Source organism: Manis javanica, chromosome 14 (assembly GCF_040802235.1).
Source record: "Manis javanica isolate MJ-LG chromosome 14, MJ_LKY, whole genome shotgun sequence".
In the NCBI taxonomy this organism is placed as follows: Eukaryota; Metazoa; Chordata; class Mammalia; order Pholidota; family Manidae; genus Manis; species Manis javanica.
The window spans coordinates 62,125,546-62,143,778 of NC_133169.1; the positions used below are offsets into that span (position 1 = coordinate 62,125,546).

The window sequence follows — 18,233 nt, forward strand, 5'->3', positions numbered from 1 at the left end:
TAAGCCACGAGGGGATGCACTGGGAAAATGAAAGAGAAAGCTTAAGGACCAGATCTTGGAAGGTACTGGTTTAAAACAGCTCAGGGGAAATCTGTGTAGCAAGAACTCATGGGCTCCAATGTTTTTGACCCTTGTGTCCTTCTGCTCAGGATTTGAGTTTTAGGGAGTGGCTCGAAGTGCCCAGAGTGCACCTCATGCCCACTGCTGAGAGGAGGGCAAGTCTCACGGTTGCCCAGTCAGCCCCACCATGCAGTTGAGGGAGGGAAGTTTCCCAAAGGAAAATAGTTGTTTTTATCAGGAAAAAATAGAGAAAATGGTTGCTGGGCAGTAAAATCAGCCTATGTCCACCCAAAAAGGATCAAACACAAAGGGAGGGACAACAAGCAGTCATGGGCGTAGACTGAAGCATATCTACACACCAGCCCAGTGACGAGACCAATAAAAGGGTTATTAAAATCTGGTTTTGAGTCATAGTTTTAAATCGGGCCATTTAAACTTTTTCTTTTTCCTCAGAAATGCTTCCCGTGTTGCCCAAACCCTGAGTGATGTGTGAATAACTGGTCCATTAAGCATCTCTTTCCAGTCAGTGTTTCCTACCGCCTACCCCCGCCGTCCCACCCGTTCTCCTGTGGCCACTCCTACTCCTGTCAAAATCTGAATCTGGAGGCTATTTCTTTAGCAACCCTTTGTTTAGATTAGAAGACCAATCAAACACCGTTCGCTGCTTTACTGACTTTTCCACTTTTAACAAATGGTGATTGAAGTTTTCTTTTTTTAAATCCAAAGTCGAACCTCCTTACAAGATACAGAAAGAGAAGAAACAAGTCAGATAAAATGCTTATGTCAAGCTGCTTTCTGAGGGCTCGCTCTGGCTGACTCTGCTCTCGCCCCCTCTACTTAAACTTCCTGGTAGGCACTCTCGAGATGAAAGACGGTTCTTCGTTTCCACCCAAGGTACAAACCAGGCCGGCATTTTGAAAAAGAGACAGGTTTATACGTTTCGGCTTTAGTGGGCTTTGTTCCCTGTAAAATTTAACTTTTGGTTATTAAAATATTCACTGTAGGAAACATTTGTAACCAATTTCTCATTACCTACACAGAAAAACAAAATTTGATATCCTGGGGTTTATTTGCTGAGGGAGCTTCCCATAAAAGCGAATGAGCATGCACTGGGAAACGTGTCTGGTTAACTCCTTATGGATAAACGTTAGTCACAATCATCCCGCCGCCCCCAGCCCCCACCCCTCCTCCCGACTTCCCGCCTCTCCAGGGCTGGTGACCTAATAGCATATTTCTTCGTGCATATTTTGGCGTCGCCCCATGGCCTGGCTGCCTTCGCCTGTCTGAGTCTTTTGAAATTCCTGCATGTTCGCCCCAGATTAAGCCCAGTGTGTCTCAGGATGTGTGTTCCGTTTTGTTCTTTCCCCTTAACGCTCCCTGTGCAACGTGTCTGGGGGGAGGAGGACTGGACTAGGGGGGAGGGGCAGCGGCGAGGAGCTGTCCGCCTTGCACGTTTCCAATCGCATTACGTGAACAAACAGCGGAGGGGCTGCCGGGCCAGAACGGCTTGTGTAACTTTGCAAACGTGCCAGAAAGTTTAAAATCTTTCCTCCTTCTCTCACTCCAGACACTGCCCGCTCGCCGAGGCCGCTGCGCCGCTCCCCGTCGCCTTCCAGGACTGGGAAAGAGGAGAGAGGCGGGTGCCACGTCCTAGCAGCTGGCTGTACTGGAGGAGGGTCTGCAGCCTAAGCTTCCCACTGCTTGGTGGGGACTGAGATAGCCGCGCTCCGCCCGCCTCCCTGTTTGAAGATCTCTCTCTCCCTCTGGTGATTTGAGATCCGTTTTTCTTTTTTCCGAGCTACGTCCTCCCAGAGAGGGCGCAATCCCGCAAAGGGAGCGATGCGCTTCGCCTGGACCACGCTCCTGCTGGGGCCGCTGCAGCTCTGCGCGCTCGTGCGCTGCGCCCCGCCGGCCGCCGGCCAGCAGCAGACCCCTCGCGAGCCGCCGGCGGCTCCGGGCGCCTGGCGCCAGACGATCCAATGGGAGAACAACGGGCAGGTGTTCAGCCTGCTGAGCCTGGGCTCGCAGTACCAGCCGCAGCGCCGACGGGACCCGGGCGCCACCGCCCCGGGCGCTGCCAACGCCGCCGCCCCGCAGCCGCGCACGCCGATCCTGCTGCTCCGCAACAACCGAACCGCGGCGGCGGGGCCGCCGGTGGCCGGCTCGTTGGGAGCCGCCGCTGGACGCCCCAGGCCCACCGCCCGCCACTGGTTCCAAGCTGGCTACTCGTCGTCCGGGGCCCGGGACGCTGGGGCCTTGCGCGAGGACAACCAGACGGCGTCCGGGGAGCGCCCGGCGCTCAGTAACCTGCGGCCGCCCAGCCGCGTGGACGGCATGGTGGGCGACGACCCGTACAACCCCTACAAGTACTCCGACGACAACCCCTATTACAACTACTACGACACCTACGAAAGGCCACGGTCCGGGAGCAGGTACCGGCCGGGATATGGCACCGGCTACTTTCAGTATGGTAAGTACTCCCAAGTCGCCGGAAGCACCCGCGCCCCCCTCCCCAACTCTGGAGCTCCCCGACGTGGCTGCCTAGGCGCGGCAGGCCTTAGTCCTCGCAGATCCTAGCCCTCCCCCTTCGCCTGCAAAGGCAGTCCTGGAATCTGGTGCAAACAGCGCGCTTGGCCCTTCCTGCTTTCTTTCCACTTTGCTTTGCCGCCCCGGGCGTCCCCCCGTTCTCTGGCCACCCGCAGCCGGTTGGGCGAAGGGTGAGGAGGAAGGGACATGGAGCTACCCGTAGCTGGGACGGGGGCCGCTGGGTTATCTCACTACTGTGTCCATCGCCTGCTGACGTTTAGGTCTCCCGGACCTGGTGCCCGACCCTTACTACATTCAGGCTTCCACATACGTGCAAAAGATGTCCATGTACAACCTGAGATGCGCTGCGGAGGAAAACTGCTTGGCCAGGTACCTGCTAGGATCTTCACGGCCTGGCTCCCCAGTCCCGGTTCCGCGGGCTGCTCTGGGGGTCTGGGTCTGACCGCTCTTCTTGCGTGCAGACAAGAGTTGTAAAGTGGGATAGGAGCTGGGAAATGGAACATGATCTACTGGGCATGCTGACCTGGATGGAGGGTTAAAGTTTTGAAGATTTCTGTGGGTTCTGCCTTACAAACTGTGGCACAAATCAGGGAGATGGAACAAACCCCAATCCTGGAGAGTTGGGGTCTCCTGTTCTTATTCCAAGATCCTTAAACTCTGAAGCCAACTGTTACCAAAAACTTTCTGTTAAACAACTGTACAATAAAATGGAAAACGATTGTAATGTAAGAGCTTGATAATACTCCTCTAAAAGACTGGGAGTTAATTTGCCAGTGTGGCACCCTCATTGGCAAAGGTTGTTTTCTTTCTTCAAAGCCACAGTTCACTTAGCTGTTTGGGTATTACTTCTGCGAGAATAAGTGCATGAGCAAGAGCTTTGTTTTTACATTTGTCCTAAAATAAAATGAGAGCAATTTTGGGAATGGAATTCTTGCTTATGGAAAACCAGCAGAGGGAGCAAAAGATGTTTCAGTAGGTCTCATAAGAATTTTTATAGTGTGCATAAAATAAGGTCATGAGTAGTATTTTTATATCCACAGGAAATACATCAGAAGGAATGATGTTTGTTTAGTTCTAAACAATTTATTTATATTTCTTCCGCTTTGACCCTTTAGAATAGATAGGCTGAAGGAAGAGCAGAATCCAAGCTCATCATTTCCATTCTTGAGTCTTGCATCACTCACACCCTTGCACTCCACTCCTATGATACTAATGCCCTTGTTTTGAAGATAGTGAAGTTACAAAATCTAATCTGGGTGTATACTTTTAGAGTTATTTCCCTACTCTACATCTTAGCTAACTGTTTAAGAAGTATGTTGTTAAATTCTTAAGCAAATATGATTTTTTTATTTGGGATAATTTCCATCTCAGTTTCACTCAGTCATATGGTTAGACTGGAATTGATTATTATACAAAGTTTTAATGCTAATTTTATTATGTTTTTAAAAAAATTTTTAACTGCAGATGTCTATAGCTGTTATTCATTCACCCACTGAACAAATATTCACTGAGCTCTGACTGACCTGCCGGGCACTGTCCTAGCACTAGGGTTTCAGCAGTAAACAAAATAAGCAAAATGTCTCTTGGAACTGATAGTCTAGTTAGGAGCAAGGGGTAGTCACTGTTATAAAATGGGAAGGTTTTGGTTATAGTTTTGTTTCTAGTTAACATTTTGTGAAAATAATCATCTTCCTTTTTTGAAAATCACAGCTCAGCATACAGGGCAAGAGACTATGATCACAGGGTGCTGCTAAGATTCCCTCAAAGAGTGAAAAACCAAGGGACATCAGATTTCTTACCAAGCCGACCAAGATACTCCTGGGAATGGCACAGCTGTCACCAGTAAGTAGATGGGCCTCCTGGGTACTTTTGAGTTGCTTTTTCATTTTTCTGGTGGCTCTGTATGGGACAGATGCAAGTCTTATTTCATACACAGAGGGGAGAACTTGCTGTGGTTTACATTTAGAATTTTTCTCTATGTAATTTGACATAACCAAGGGAGTCTAAGAAAATGCATCAACTACTAGTCCTGCTACCTTTGAAATGGGAAACCCTACATCCAGTGTACTTAAACTGTTGATAGGACATAGCAATTTGATTCACTAGAATTTTACTCCAATATATTACAGGTAAGATTTCTAAAAAATCCTATTACTAGCCAAGATCATTTACAGTTAGTATTTAATAAAGACCAACATACGTTATCGAAAGGCCTCAGATATCATCCTCAAAGAAGAAAGATGCAGATGATATACTCCACTGAGCTGAGAAGGACCTACCTCCATCTTCTACAAGGCCTACATTGAACCCAGGAGAGTTGCCTGTTCAGTCCTAAATTTAAAGATCTTCTCATAAGGCAATTCTATAATTTGCCTTGGTAATTTGTCCAGGTGTTGACTGCCAGGAAATCCTGATGTGTGCCCTTCAACTTTCTGTAATTTGAGCCATTTCTTCTTGTTCTTTCCTTATGTGAAAAGATGAACTACAGCACCATCTGTTTAATGACATGAGAAAAACAGATATGAGCACTCTGTGATAAAACAGAACTATTTTTCTCCTAAATAAAAGTTCATATCAGTTCAGTAATAATGGTGGATAAAACATGCCGTATTTCTCTTTGTATTTTAGTAAGGATTTAAAATATGTGAGAACTCGACTTTTAAAAACCTCACAGAAACCTCCCTAGTCATGTGCTCTTCTTTTCTGAAATGAAACATCCATCATAGTGGCAGCCAAAAGCAAAATACAAGAAAACATATGGCAAGTTTCACTTAAACACAGACAATTTACTGTCTATGTCAATTTAATATTCAAAGAGAAGTCAGGGTGTAATAGAAAAGCAAAATGCTCAAAATAAGTCTTTTTTTTTTTTTCTAGTAGCAAAGTTAAAAGCTTACAATTTTGATAGATTTCTGTCCTGGGGGGTAAGATATCTAGCATGAGTCTAGCTTTAAGAAGATAAACTTGATTTCAATTTTAATGTGGAGACAAATGTGGGAGGCAGTGGGGAAGTTGTCTAAATTCCTCAGTGCTTCCTCTGTATGTTACTGACTGCTGTCTCTGCATTGTGTGGAACATTAGACATTACCACAGCATGGACGAATTCAGCCACTACGACCTGCTGGATGCCAGCACTCAGAGGAGGGTGGCTGAAGGCCACAAAGCGAGCTTCTGTCTGGAGGATACATCCTGTGACTACGGCTACCACCGGAGATTTGCATGTACGGCACACACACAGGTAGGCTAGCACCCCAAAACCAGGAACCTCAGGCTTCGAGTGAAAACTAAGTGGTCTTCTATTTGCTTTCTGTCTGCCTGTTTTCTATAAACTGCTTCATTTAGGAAAATAATTAGGAAAAAGAAAGTGATGACTTGATTCAAATGACTTTTAAAATATTTCACCATCACAGAAGGTCACTATGCATACTCATTAGGCTCCACAACGAAAGACAGTTTACTCTCTGAAAAAATCTGAATGATTTCCAGTATCTGCCCTCATTCTGTATTCTTTATCTGTCTTGGCAGGTAACCATAGGGAAGAAACCTCTGTTTTTCTCACCTGAAAAAGCATTCCCTCTCCAGATTAGTAAATTGGAGAGAAAATAAGTTTGGGCTTAGCAAAAGGGAAGAAAGTTTCTTAAAAAGCACTTTTAAAAAATGTCTCTTTTAATCATGCGAATAAGAGCAGAAGGATGTAATTTCTTTCTCCAGGCATATATGTTTAAACCTACGGTATAATTGATGTCAGATGTCTCCTGGATTGATTTTTTAAAATAGTGCTGAACTAAGCAGTTTGTATGTCTTAGAATGGGAAAATGTGTGTCAGTTAAAAGCCATGCCAGTATTTCCGTAAGAAACCTTAATTTGTAAAAGGACATTATAATTTTACTTAGCCGAAATCTTGGCAAGGAATAGTGAATGTATATAACTTGGCACAAAGGGATCAGCAGCTGGCATCTTGGGAAGCAAATTCCAGGGCTGTGGCAGGAAGATTTCCGGTGACCTAAATGTTCCAGTTGCTTCTTTCTCTGAGCTTAGATCATCATAGCAATTGGAGGTAGAAAAAGTTCAATTATAAATGCCCTGGGCCAACACGTATTCTTTAAGCAAAAGGAGACTTAACCTATCCACACATTACACAGATGTGCCCGCAGAGATTCCCTCTCCACTCAGTGATCTCCAGGTCCCAGAGTGGCTGCCTGTGAAGGAGACCTGGAGTTTATCTTTTTCACTTAGAAAAACAGGCACTCTGGACAGCTCAGTGCCGAAATATTTGAATCCAGGACTATAGGTATCTATAGCACTTGGGTCCTTGGGGCAACTTCATTTCACTTTATAAATAAGCTTTCATGTTAATTATCCTCTGTTTATGTCCTATTTAATCATTATTCACCAGGCCTTGCATTACAAGCGATTTAAGTATTTTGTGCTTTGACTAGACTGGTATTTCTTGAACATGAACTTCATTTAAAGGAAAGAAAAAATTGTCACAAGGCCCCAATGTTGACTTATAGTTGTATTTATAATGTGGTTTGAATCTATCCAAAGATAAACTAGATATAACTTCCTTATATTTATACTTTCATTTAGCTTTTAAGTTCTTATATAACAATTCACATATTAAATATATACAAAACTAGAAACTGTTTATTGACCTTACTAACTTCATGTAACAAACAGTTATGTTTTGCTAAAGGCAAATAGCTTATTTAGACAGCCTTGGCTGAGGTTCTACCTTTCATCTGTTTTTAAAGTTTGACTTTGAATACATAAAATGCCTGTTTGCTTAATGGCCTTAAAAACTGTTTTTTGTTTGCTTGTTCAAATAATCAAAGCTCATTCTTACATTCTGCCAGTTGACTAATCCTATCTAGTGCCAACTCCCAATTCTTTAAAGCTGTCACTCACATGAGGTAAGATAAGCATTGTAGCATTATTTAAATCACTGTTAAGTAAGTATCTAACCCAAAGGATGCCTTACAATGCCAACCAGGTGCTAGTAACAAAGAGCAGCAGCAGTACTAACAATAATATAATAATAATAGCTGATACTTACTGAGTATTATGTGCCAGGACCAGAACCATGTGTAGGAATCAGAAACCAAAAGTTCTTCATTATCTATGTACACTACTCAACATCCTATCCACAGAAGACTGCAAATTGGTATGGGCCATAGTGGGACTCTGGTGCTCACTACTGTGGCCCAGGTCCTTCTGAGTCTGACCTGAGCTCCCCTGTTGTGTGCTGTATGAGATCACAGTTCTCCTAAATCAGACAACAGTTGAACAAGCATTGCTGGAACATGCCTAGATGATTTTGCTATCTCTTTGGTGATCAAGGAAATCTTAGCCCAAAGTAATTTTGGGTGCTGAAATTAAATGGGAGTAGTAAGTTAAAATGATTCTAGCATATGCTTGTTAATTTGTTTTGTATTAGAATAAAAATATAACAGTTACAGCTCCTCACGAAGAATTAACTGAATCAAGAATATACCTATGGACTGCAATTTGAGCAAATGCCTCCAGACTATGACTTTCTGGAGAGCAAGGACTGTAACTTACAGGTATTTTCCCCTTTTCAGCCTGTAGAAGGCATCATTACTTATTGAAGTGAGTATCTTTGCAAGCCGAGTGATGGTGGCATTCATCCACTGAGGCCTACATACACCCCTTTAATTCAACAAAATATTTCAGTGACAATGTGAGAAAGACTGTAGTGTGGGGGTTGAGGATAGGGACCCTGGACCCCTGAAAGCCTAAACTCAAAACCAGCTCAGCCACTTATTAGCTGTATATCCTTAGGTGAGTTATTTGATCTTATCTCAGTTTCCTCATCTGTAAACTGGGGGTAATAATAATTGCACCTGCCTCACGTAATTGTGAGAACTGAATTTATATATGTAACGTATTGAAAATTGTTCCTGGCACATAATCCATACTTCCAAGTATTAGCTATTCAAAAATGCAACACAGACTCTACCCTTAGGGAGCCTACATTCTCTAATTAGGTGTATTCTTATATAGTATGATTATAATACAGAGCAGAAAGTGATAAACACTATGAAATCTATACACACAAAAAAATGTATTATGAGTACAGGAAGGTAATTTCCAAGAAGAGACTCTGGGGAGGGTTGCATTGAAAAGAAGACAGTTTAGCTAAGAAGATTATTACATGGCCTTTATTCCTGAGCTGGTGATATTCTAGAATTTTACTGGAGGCCTATTTTGTCACTTAAGATTGTATTTATCACTGGTGATTTATGACACTTTTTAAGAAGCTAGATGTACTACTACTTATATTAGTCCTGTATTTTTTTTAGCTGGAGGAGCTATAAGGCTGAGTTATATATACTTCTCAAAGGAGATGAAATATAAGTATAGTTTTATGTCAAACTCTTGTAAGTACTAACTTAAAATTTAATTTGCAAATAATAAGCATATTCTTTAGCATATTCTAACTATATATACCTCTAAAATTTTTTTATTTTCTTCATTTTAGGGATTGAGTCCTGGCTGCTATGATACCTATAATGCAGACATAGACTGCCAATGGATTGATATTACAGACGTACAACCTGGCAACTACATTCTAAAGGTAGAGACCTTGGAAAATATGTCCCTGTAATTTATTTCAGTTGCAACTCAGTGGGCCTTCTTCTCTGGATTCAAATGTTAAAAAATGTGGTCCTATAAGCAATTATACATCTTCTACAACTACTTCTAAACCAACCTAGGTGTATAAAAAAGTTCTTATTTTAAAGAACTTGAGAGAAAAGTACACAGCCTCCTTCTATAACGTCCCCAGTTTAACCACTTACCTAACTTAAACCTTCTCCCGACTTGACTTAGTTGAAGTCTTCCTCTCCTTGCTCTGGCCCTATGGGGATGGGGAGGAATTACCCAGCAAGCGCTGATGGACTCTGAAACACAGATGATGTTCATGTTGCCTAGGTCAGCGTGAACCCCAGCTACCTGGTGCCCGAGTCGGACTATTCCAACAACGTCGTGCGCTGCGAAATTCGCTACACGGGACACCACGCATACGCCTCAGGCTGCACAATTTCACCGTGAGTTCTATTTGCCTAGCTAAGAAATTCCTTCACAGATGTGTTAGCTCATCGACAGGCATGACACACATGTCTGTTTCTGCTGCCACTGCAGCTGCCTTGTAAAGAGGCACAGGGTAGAAAATGGTAGCCTGCACTAACACATAATTTGCACTGATCTTTTTCTTTGATGATGCTAGATGTACTCAGGGTTTTATCATCCCAAAGCTTAGTTTTCAAGACAAGACATACACACGCTGTTTACTCAAAATGCCTGTGTGGTGGCTGAATGTGTCAGTTATGCAACGTGCAGTGCAGTGTGGGTAACATTGTGGGAGCCCAAACACCCACCTCTTCTCACAGTACATGAAGGAGGTCTGAAGGAATTCCTAGAGTTCTTTAAAGTACATTTTGAAAATCGCTGTCCTCAAGTGTGCAGCAGAAGTCAGACTGCCTGTTTTATAGAAGTCAAGATTTCACATATGAGTTCTAGAAACACAAGTACTAGGGAAATGCCCTGCACAAGGAGGGACATGTGGAGGTTCCTTTATGATTTTCCTAGTATTAAATCTTAGAAGGAATCCTAGCACTGTAAATTTTAACTGGGGTGATGCTTTGACGACAGTGGTTAAAGGAAGTTGGGCAGTTCTGCCTGCCTGCCTTTCTGTCCCATCCCAACCCCTTCAGCACTGCCTGCTCCACTGTGTTGGGTTACAGACCCAACAACATATGCCATCGGTACCTTCCCAACAATGGGAACACAAGTAGCGCCACACTGAACACACACTGGCTTTGCACCAACACAGGAGAGGCGCTGGTGCCTTGTGGCCACATGGATAGGTGTAACAGTGCTACCCTGTATACTCACAGTTAATACTTTCTCCCCAATACACAATTCAGGATCATGGTTGGTGGCACATGAATCTGCAGTCTGAGGGTTGTCCCAAGTCCTCCTAAACCTGGCTGTGCTGGTTTTCCCTGTACCTGGATCCTGGCAGGGGGGAAGGTGGGGTTTAAAGCAGCTCCTGCTCCATTTATGGAGCCATGCACTGTGGCTTGGGCTGCATTCACCTCGGAGGGGAACTTTTTTCTTAACGCCATAAGGGAGCAAAGCTGTGCTTTGGAAGTGTCCACAGCATTAGAGATAGATGTGCCCTGTAACAGGAAAGGTAATCAAACATTTTCTGAACATGCTCACAAAACAGAAAACCTGGTTGATTTACAGCCCATATTGTGCAGAATTGATCATAATATAACTGAAAATCTGCAGAACACCAGTGGAATGTAAGCTAAAATAAACTAAAATGCTGTAAAATACATGGACTAATTAACTTCTCTTAATTTTTATAATTCCTTGGTCTAGTCATTCATTCTCTATTGATTTATTGACACTCTCAGTTTTGCACTATGTATTAACCAAGGTCCTAAAATGGATATTAGAGAATAATGTTAAGATAAGTATGATTCCTGACCCTTTACTGCTCTCTGTAGCCTTATTACAGTAATTTCCAATAATATTACTTGTGAATTTGTTTAATGTTTGTCATCTCCATCACAACTGGGACCTAATCTCTTGAGCACCACTGTGTACACATTGTCAGATACAGGTCTGCCACCATGTAGCCTCTTATTCAACCCTTAATCAGTAGATAAATGGCCCTCTCTTTCAAGGAATTTAGAGTTTGGAATTTAGAGGGTGGGAGCAACACACACAGAACTGTAATACAAATACACTATGACAATCCCATGAGGGGTAGAATAAAATGCAGTGGAGATAGAGGGACCTGTGCTAACAAGCCAGGTGACTTCCAGGCACAACTGCTGACCTCACACTAAGAACAGGTCCTGAGAGGTGACTCTGTTATATAGAATGTGTCTTGCTTTTCACTGGTAGATCCATTGAAGTAGATATTGCCAGATATTTAAAACAAATAAAAATTTCTGTATGGTTCCAGCAAAGATTTGCTTATTTTTTTTAACCAGTTATCACTGACTGTAAATACTTTGTAAGAATGGTTGAGGTAAACTTTTAATAAGCAATATTAATCAGATAAAAATAATGAAACAGTGAAATGACCCACAGTTAGTGACTTATAATAAAATAAAAAGATCATGCTTATCTCTGAGTGGAAAATAACAGAAGTGCAAAAACCCTGACCTGAGAAAGGAACCCTCACCTTCAGAAGGATGCTTGCTCTTTATATGACTTCCACCTCCGGCCTCCCTTACTTGGAACCAGAGTTCAGAAAAAGGAGAGATTTTCTCTGGCTGAGATTCTGGAGTGACTCTAGGGCATCACTTGAACTGGGCCTAGAGGACTGAGGGGGACCGCACAGAGGGCAGGGCACACCGGGAGGAGGCAATGCCACTGCAACTGCATGGCAGGAAGAAACTGCAGGGCATGCTGGCACAAGCACGTCTTCACGCTGGGCTGAGGCACAAGTTTCATGACGTTAAGAGTTGTACAAGAAAGGTGCAAAGTGCCTTGGAATAACATCAAAGAGGGAACTGAAGAGCCATCAATGAGTGAACTTGGCTCTGAAGGCCATGGGGACTCTCTTGACGTTTCGTGAGCAAGGAGTAGAGCTTGCCTAAAGCCATGTGGCCAGTCTGGTGGTATCATCAGCAGTGGTGTGCGTGTGTGATTCCCCTGATAATGTTATAATACTTTCTAACTCTTAAAAACACATCAACTCTTGGTTCACTGACTGTTTTTCATGCTGAAATCAAATATTTGAAAGCTTTCTATTGGTGTGTATAAACTACTCCATAAGAAAATGTGCTCTGCCTTTGATGTATCCTCTCTTTTTCCTCACTGTAAACAAATGTATGGACCAGAGGACTCTGTGGCCAAGTTCAGTCCTATGATATGACTAAGTCCTCTTCTCATAAAAATTACTATTTGGAAATAGATGGTTTGTAATTTGGACTTCTTTTCTTACAAAAAGTGATTATTTTTTTTATAGAAAGTGATTCTTATTTGATTTACATGGAGATCTGTGATATTCGATTTATTCGCTTTCACGCAGTCTTTGCCTGTGAATGCATCCTTCCAAATCCAAAATTGTTTTGGCAGAGGACTTGAACCTGTTTCTAGGTGGACATGCCACACCACCTCTCAACTGTGCAGGGCTACTGGTCCTTTAAATTCTGCTTTACTCTTATTTCAGAGGATGCTTCTTTTAAGTTTAAACATCAAGTCTGTAGGCATGAGGCATAGGCTTTCTGCAAGACATGGTCACCTTCTTCAAATCAGTATTAAAATAATCTATTGATGGATAATTCACAACATGAGTGTTGCTTAGGTGGAGGGAAATTGCTACATACATTTTTTAAAAGGTTGACTTTAAACTTGTCTCCTATACTTATTCATAATATTGTCAGGTTAATAACTTGTTTTCTTTTGTTTTCTTAATCTAGGTATTAGAAAGCAAGCCAAAACTCCCAATGGATAAATCAGTGCCTGGTGTTCTGAAGTGGGAAAAAAATAGATTAACTTCAGTAGGATTTATGTGTTTGAAAGAGAAAACAGAAAAAAACAGCAAAGGAATTTTTGTTTGGACTCTTTAATAACAAAGCACATAACTGGATTTTGAAAATTTAAATCGGCATTATCTGGGAAATTTGTAATATTATATTTCATGTAACTTTGTGGATTAACCAATGTTTCAGTTCTGCAGTTGCACACTTGGCTCTTTCAAAGAAATCTAAATTTCTTGTGCTCCCTTTGAACTTGTAATGCAAAAGGGAAAATAATACTTCAACAAATGAGCCAAAATTACTTTGTACTGAGAATTTTCTGAAGTGAACCATAACAATAACTGGCTTATGTATGTCTTAGCACAGAGTATTTTAGAAATGAGGCTCCTACTGTTTAAATAGATACAGACACATTTGGTGCTGAAGAAAGAACACATACATTATCATTGGTGTCAAGAAATATTACTATATAGCAGAGAAATGGTAATACATGTATTCAGATAGTTACATCCCTATATCAAAATTACATTTACATTTTTGAATTAGTACATAAACTCCTTTCTTTCTGTCAAGTGTACAATTTCACTCTGACTTAAGTCAGCTTTTGTTTTGGAGTGAGTTAAATAATTGAGCTGCCCAACTCCTGATCTGACATTTGCTAATGCTCCCCTGTACTCTTTAATTTTTCTATGGGTAGAGACCTTTTAAGTGGCATTCTTAAAACTATCTTTCTGGGGATTGGTACACGTAGGGCAACATCAGAATGGGAAGTCATTCTGATGACAGATATCATACATCTGGAGATGATATGCATCTAACCATATTAAACTTACAGGCAAAAAATTTCCTTGAGGATATAAAAGTCATACAAACAAGTCCCCCAAACCCCAACTGTCTCTCAAATACTTAAAAAAAAATTAATGAAGAACATCCTAGAATTTTCAAGGTTTCTACATTGTTTTCATGTTTGGCTTTTAAATTATACAGAAGAAATGACATAATATATGCAGATATATTATGATATATTATCATAGATAGAACTCTATCAGGGGCCATCAGGAATCATTCATACATGGCTTTTTGTGTGTGTTTGAAATATAATCCAAGTTAGCAAAAGCTCATAGCATTACATACTTGAGGAGTTGATGAATAAGGTGAAAAAAAAAAACTTTTTGCAAAACCAAGGACTGTGCTGCATAATGAGACAGCTGTGATTATTATTTTAAACTGTGAAAACATGTGCCACAAAAAAATTTGGAGAATTTCTCTCTTCCCTAGATTCAAAAGGTACAGGAAGAAATTAAATTACACTTTTAAATTAGTGGTGCTTAAGCAGAAGTCTTCCTATATTAACCAGTATTAAAATCTCAAGCAAGGTATTTCCAATGCCAGGACACATTAGGTAGAATTTAAGTGAGTTGGCACCCCTGTATTATATATCTTAGAGTTGCCAAGTCAACACCAATTACTAATAAATCATTCCGCAATCACAAGGCAAGAGCAGCTAGCAATAGACAGTCTTCAAGGGGAGGGTATAGCAGGGTATGTGGATTGTGTGGATCCACATCTGCAAGGGCACACACTTATCAGCAGAAAATACAGATAGGTTGTTAGAGACGCAGTATGTTCATTGAACTAGTATCTTAGCTATGGAATAGCTTCTTTGATGTACCTCTTTGCCTTAAATTGCTTTCTAGTTTTAAGATTGTATAATGATCCTTTCAAACTGTAATCTTTTCTAATAGAGATATTTTAATATAGTTGCTTTTTTAAAAAAAGTACAAAAACTACTGTCAGTATAAATACTGAGCCAGACTGGCATCTATAGATTTAATATCTATCATTTCATTAAGATTCTTACCCCTGTGTTAACAACTATATCATGGCCTTTAGATACATATGACAAGACGTATTTGCTGATTCATTGGGCCATCCGTCTCTCTGCCCATCCATCACATTTGAGGGACTAATACATGTCAGGCACTCACATGCTAGGCATTGGGATATAAAAGACTGCCCCAACCTCAATAAGTATTAAAAATGTCATTATTACCCATTAGTTTTGTAGATTTGCCGTATTTCATTTTTAACGTCTAAAATTTTTCTATTTTAAGCACTATTATTATTCATGACCATATTTTATTTTAAAAAATAAGTTAAAAATCATAGTTATATGCATGTATGCATTACTAATAATTAAAACTATGTTTCCAATCCTTGAAATATCTGCCTTTTAAATAGAACACCTACTCTTTGCTTAATAACAAAGAAAAAAAAGGTTTCAATTAGGAGGCTAAAGATTCTTGCTTATTCCTTCTGTAACCATTCCTCCCTGCTGCCGCCCACTGGCCCTAGTCACCTCCTTAACACTCCCAAATAACTCACAAGTCAATACCTAAACACTCAGTTGAACCCTTTGAACAAATGGAACACTCAGTTTTTTTAAACCTCATGGTATCTCTTTGAATAACCACCAAAGTTCACACATAATGATTAGCTGGTAAAAGTTATCCACTAATAAAATGAAAAATATAATCCAGTCTTACCAAAATCTAAAGTAACCATTGTTTAAATAACATAGGAATGACACAGAATACTGAGTACTGAAAGACTGGCTTTTAAACTAATAAAGACTGAGAATATTGGTTCAGTAGGAAGATAATTTAGTGAGTCTTTTACATGCCTCATAATTATTCAGACCACAATGTGGATTAAAGATGTTTAGATCTTTAGATCTAGGATTCAGTCTCCCAACACTACCATAACATGAATCTACAACTTGCCTATTTCCAGTAAATCTTTATATTTTTACATAATAATTTAACTCACAATTTCTATCATCTAATTATGTACTAGGCATTGTTTGTAATAATGAACAGCATATTTTTTTCTCTTTGAAACCTCATAAGATCATCGTACTCATAAACATTCCCAATATTCAGATTTTAGAAGAAATGCAGTTCACTAAAATTATTGTGGCACTGAGAATTCATCTTTAGCAAATTATTTGGAAATATTTATTTTCTGGTCAGAAGATGTTTTGTTTTAAAAGTAACTTGTTTTGATACTAACAGTATAGTAATTGATAACCCTTTTACTATATTTTTTATGTTTAGAATTCATAGTCACAATCAATATATTCAATCAACGGCTATTTCCTTCCCAGCTACAAAAAGTCCTGGGCCACTTTTGAACACATAAAGCATTTCATTTATCCTTGAAGCCAAAATGGTGCTGAATTATTTCAACTTGAATGTAAAATGTGTTAAGTCTTAGCTCACAGAATTTAAACATTTAGTTAATATATAACTGCTTGCTATGAACTAAGTGACATGTGATTTGGTATTGTAATGTTTTTAATAAAATTTTAGTTTCTCCAAAATTTTTTAGGAATCCTGTTTGTAAGACATTTTAACTTTTCTGATGGGCTCTTATTTTAAATGCCTAGACACTGGCCTTATACTCTTCTTTACACTCTTACATTCTTTTATTATATGCCTATACTATGATTGCAAGATTATGTAAAAATGCCTTGAATAAATGATTTCAAGTGTCTAGAGTGGTCACTTGTTATATATAAATAAATGATATTAATTTCATTTTCGGTTAAAGTCTTAAAGCCATGTGTATGGTTGGTGGTTTCGGTTAATTGCTTTTTGAGTTAACAAACTATTTAGTTAGCTCATGTGACTTGAAACTTGTCTATGATGGATAAAAATAAAAAACCATCACACATGAACAGATCTTCACTTCTGTCACCATTACCAACCACTCCTAAGGACGCAAAGCAGCATTGTGAGAACAACCATTTTCTGTTTTGATTAGGGTTTAGACACATTCAACTCAAGATACGAATTATTTATATAAAGAGAAGCAAAGCACCGCTGTCATAGTAGTCCTTATTACAGGTGTACCAGATTGGCTTGGAAGTTGGTGATCTAGAGGCCCCAAACTATGGGCAAGTGTTTCATGGGAAAAATTCACAAAATAAAACCACAAAAACAATTCACCTTTAAGGAACTCTTATAAATAAAACCTGATGCAGATGTGTGGCTGGCAGTTTGCAGATCTGAGTTGTAGAGTATCAGAGATGCTTGAAACTATGGATTGATTTCCTGCTTCCTTGCCTGCCCGAGGCAAAGTATTGGAATACGCTTTAGTTACTAACAGAAAAGACGATTTCCTTTGTCTCATCAGTGTTCAGTGCTTCAAACACTACTCACTCTTACCTCATTAACGAAAGATTGGGGCGTGCAGATCTTGCCTTTTGTCAAAAAATCAACTGTGTAGGACATAGGAATAACTGAAACCCACCAATTTACTGCCTGCTTTCCTTCCTAAAAACTGCATGGCTTAACAGGATCCTTTCAGTGGAAATAATCATTTCATTCTCAACAATGTTCTATTTTTAGAAAGAAATACAGACCTCCCCTATTTGTTAGATAACTTGAACACTTTATGTACCTCTTATTAAAATCTCTCCCAGATATTAGTTGTTTATAACATTCAGGGTGAAGCAATGTTCTTCATGGTTCATGCTTTTTGTATAATTGTATTTATTTTATGTTATACATAATAGCAAATTTAAGTAAATTTCAAGTAATTCTTAGTACTTCTCTCAGTGGGCAGGGTGAAACAGGATTGGAAATGAATGACTTGGAAGGATACAGGCATGTATTTACAATTTGCTGCCAATAGTTTGCTGCTTAACTATGGGTAATAGGTAACAACTTTGGAGAGAGAAAAAATAAAGCCACAAACAAAACTGTAAACCATCAATACACTGATCGAGAATATGCTTGGGCCACTGTTAGAAATACAATATTGCCAGTTTCCAATTTCTTTACATATTATGTCAAACTAAAGTTTATGACACAAATGTATGTAACAGGGACTAACTAAAGACAAATGTAATGATAAAGCCTGGTAAGAGAGAGTTCCTTTTTTTCAATGAATTAAATAATAGTGGATCTTCATTGCACTATCTTTACTGAACAAATGTATACATTTGGAGCCTGAAAAAGTCGGAGCCAATAAATTACCAACTAGTGAGTTGCAAACTAGTGAATTCTATCTTTGTCAAACAGCAAACATTAG

At 40.1% G+C, this 18,233-nt stretch overlaps 1 protein-coding gene across 2 annotated transcripts; it reads left to right on the forward strand.

The window, feature by feature from the left end:
* Positions 1-1,288: 1,288 nt before the first annotated feature.
* LOX (lysyl oxidase) lies at positions 1,289-16,735 on the forward strand. 2 transcript variants are annotated; one of them, XM_017649094.3, is made up of 7 exons: positions 1,296-2,530; positions 2,868-2,976; positions 4,318-4,449; positions 5,689-5,845; positions 9,110-9,205; positions 9,562-9,677; positions 13,077-16,735. In XM_017649094.3, exons 1-7 carry the CDS (start codon positions 1,900-1,902, stop codon positions 13,081-13,083), a joined length of 1,248 nt encoding a protein of 415 aa, XP_017504583.2. In that variant the 5' UTR covers positions 1,296-1,899; the 3' UTR covers positions 13,084-16,735. The 2 variants fall into 2 exon arrangements, with proteins under 2 accessions (XP_036861147.1, XP_017504583.2); XM_037005252.2 differs by lacking the exon at positions 13,077-16,735 and having other exon boundaries at positions 1,289-2,530; positions 9,562-9,681.
* Positions 16,736-18,233: the final 1,498 nt, after the last annotated feature.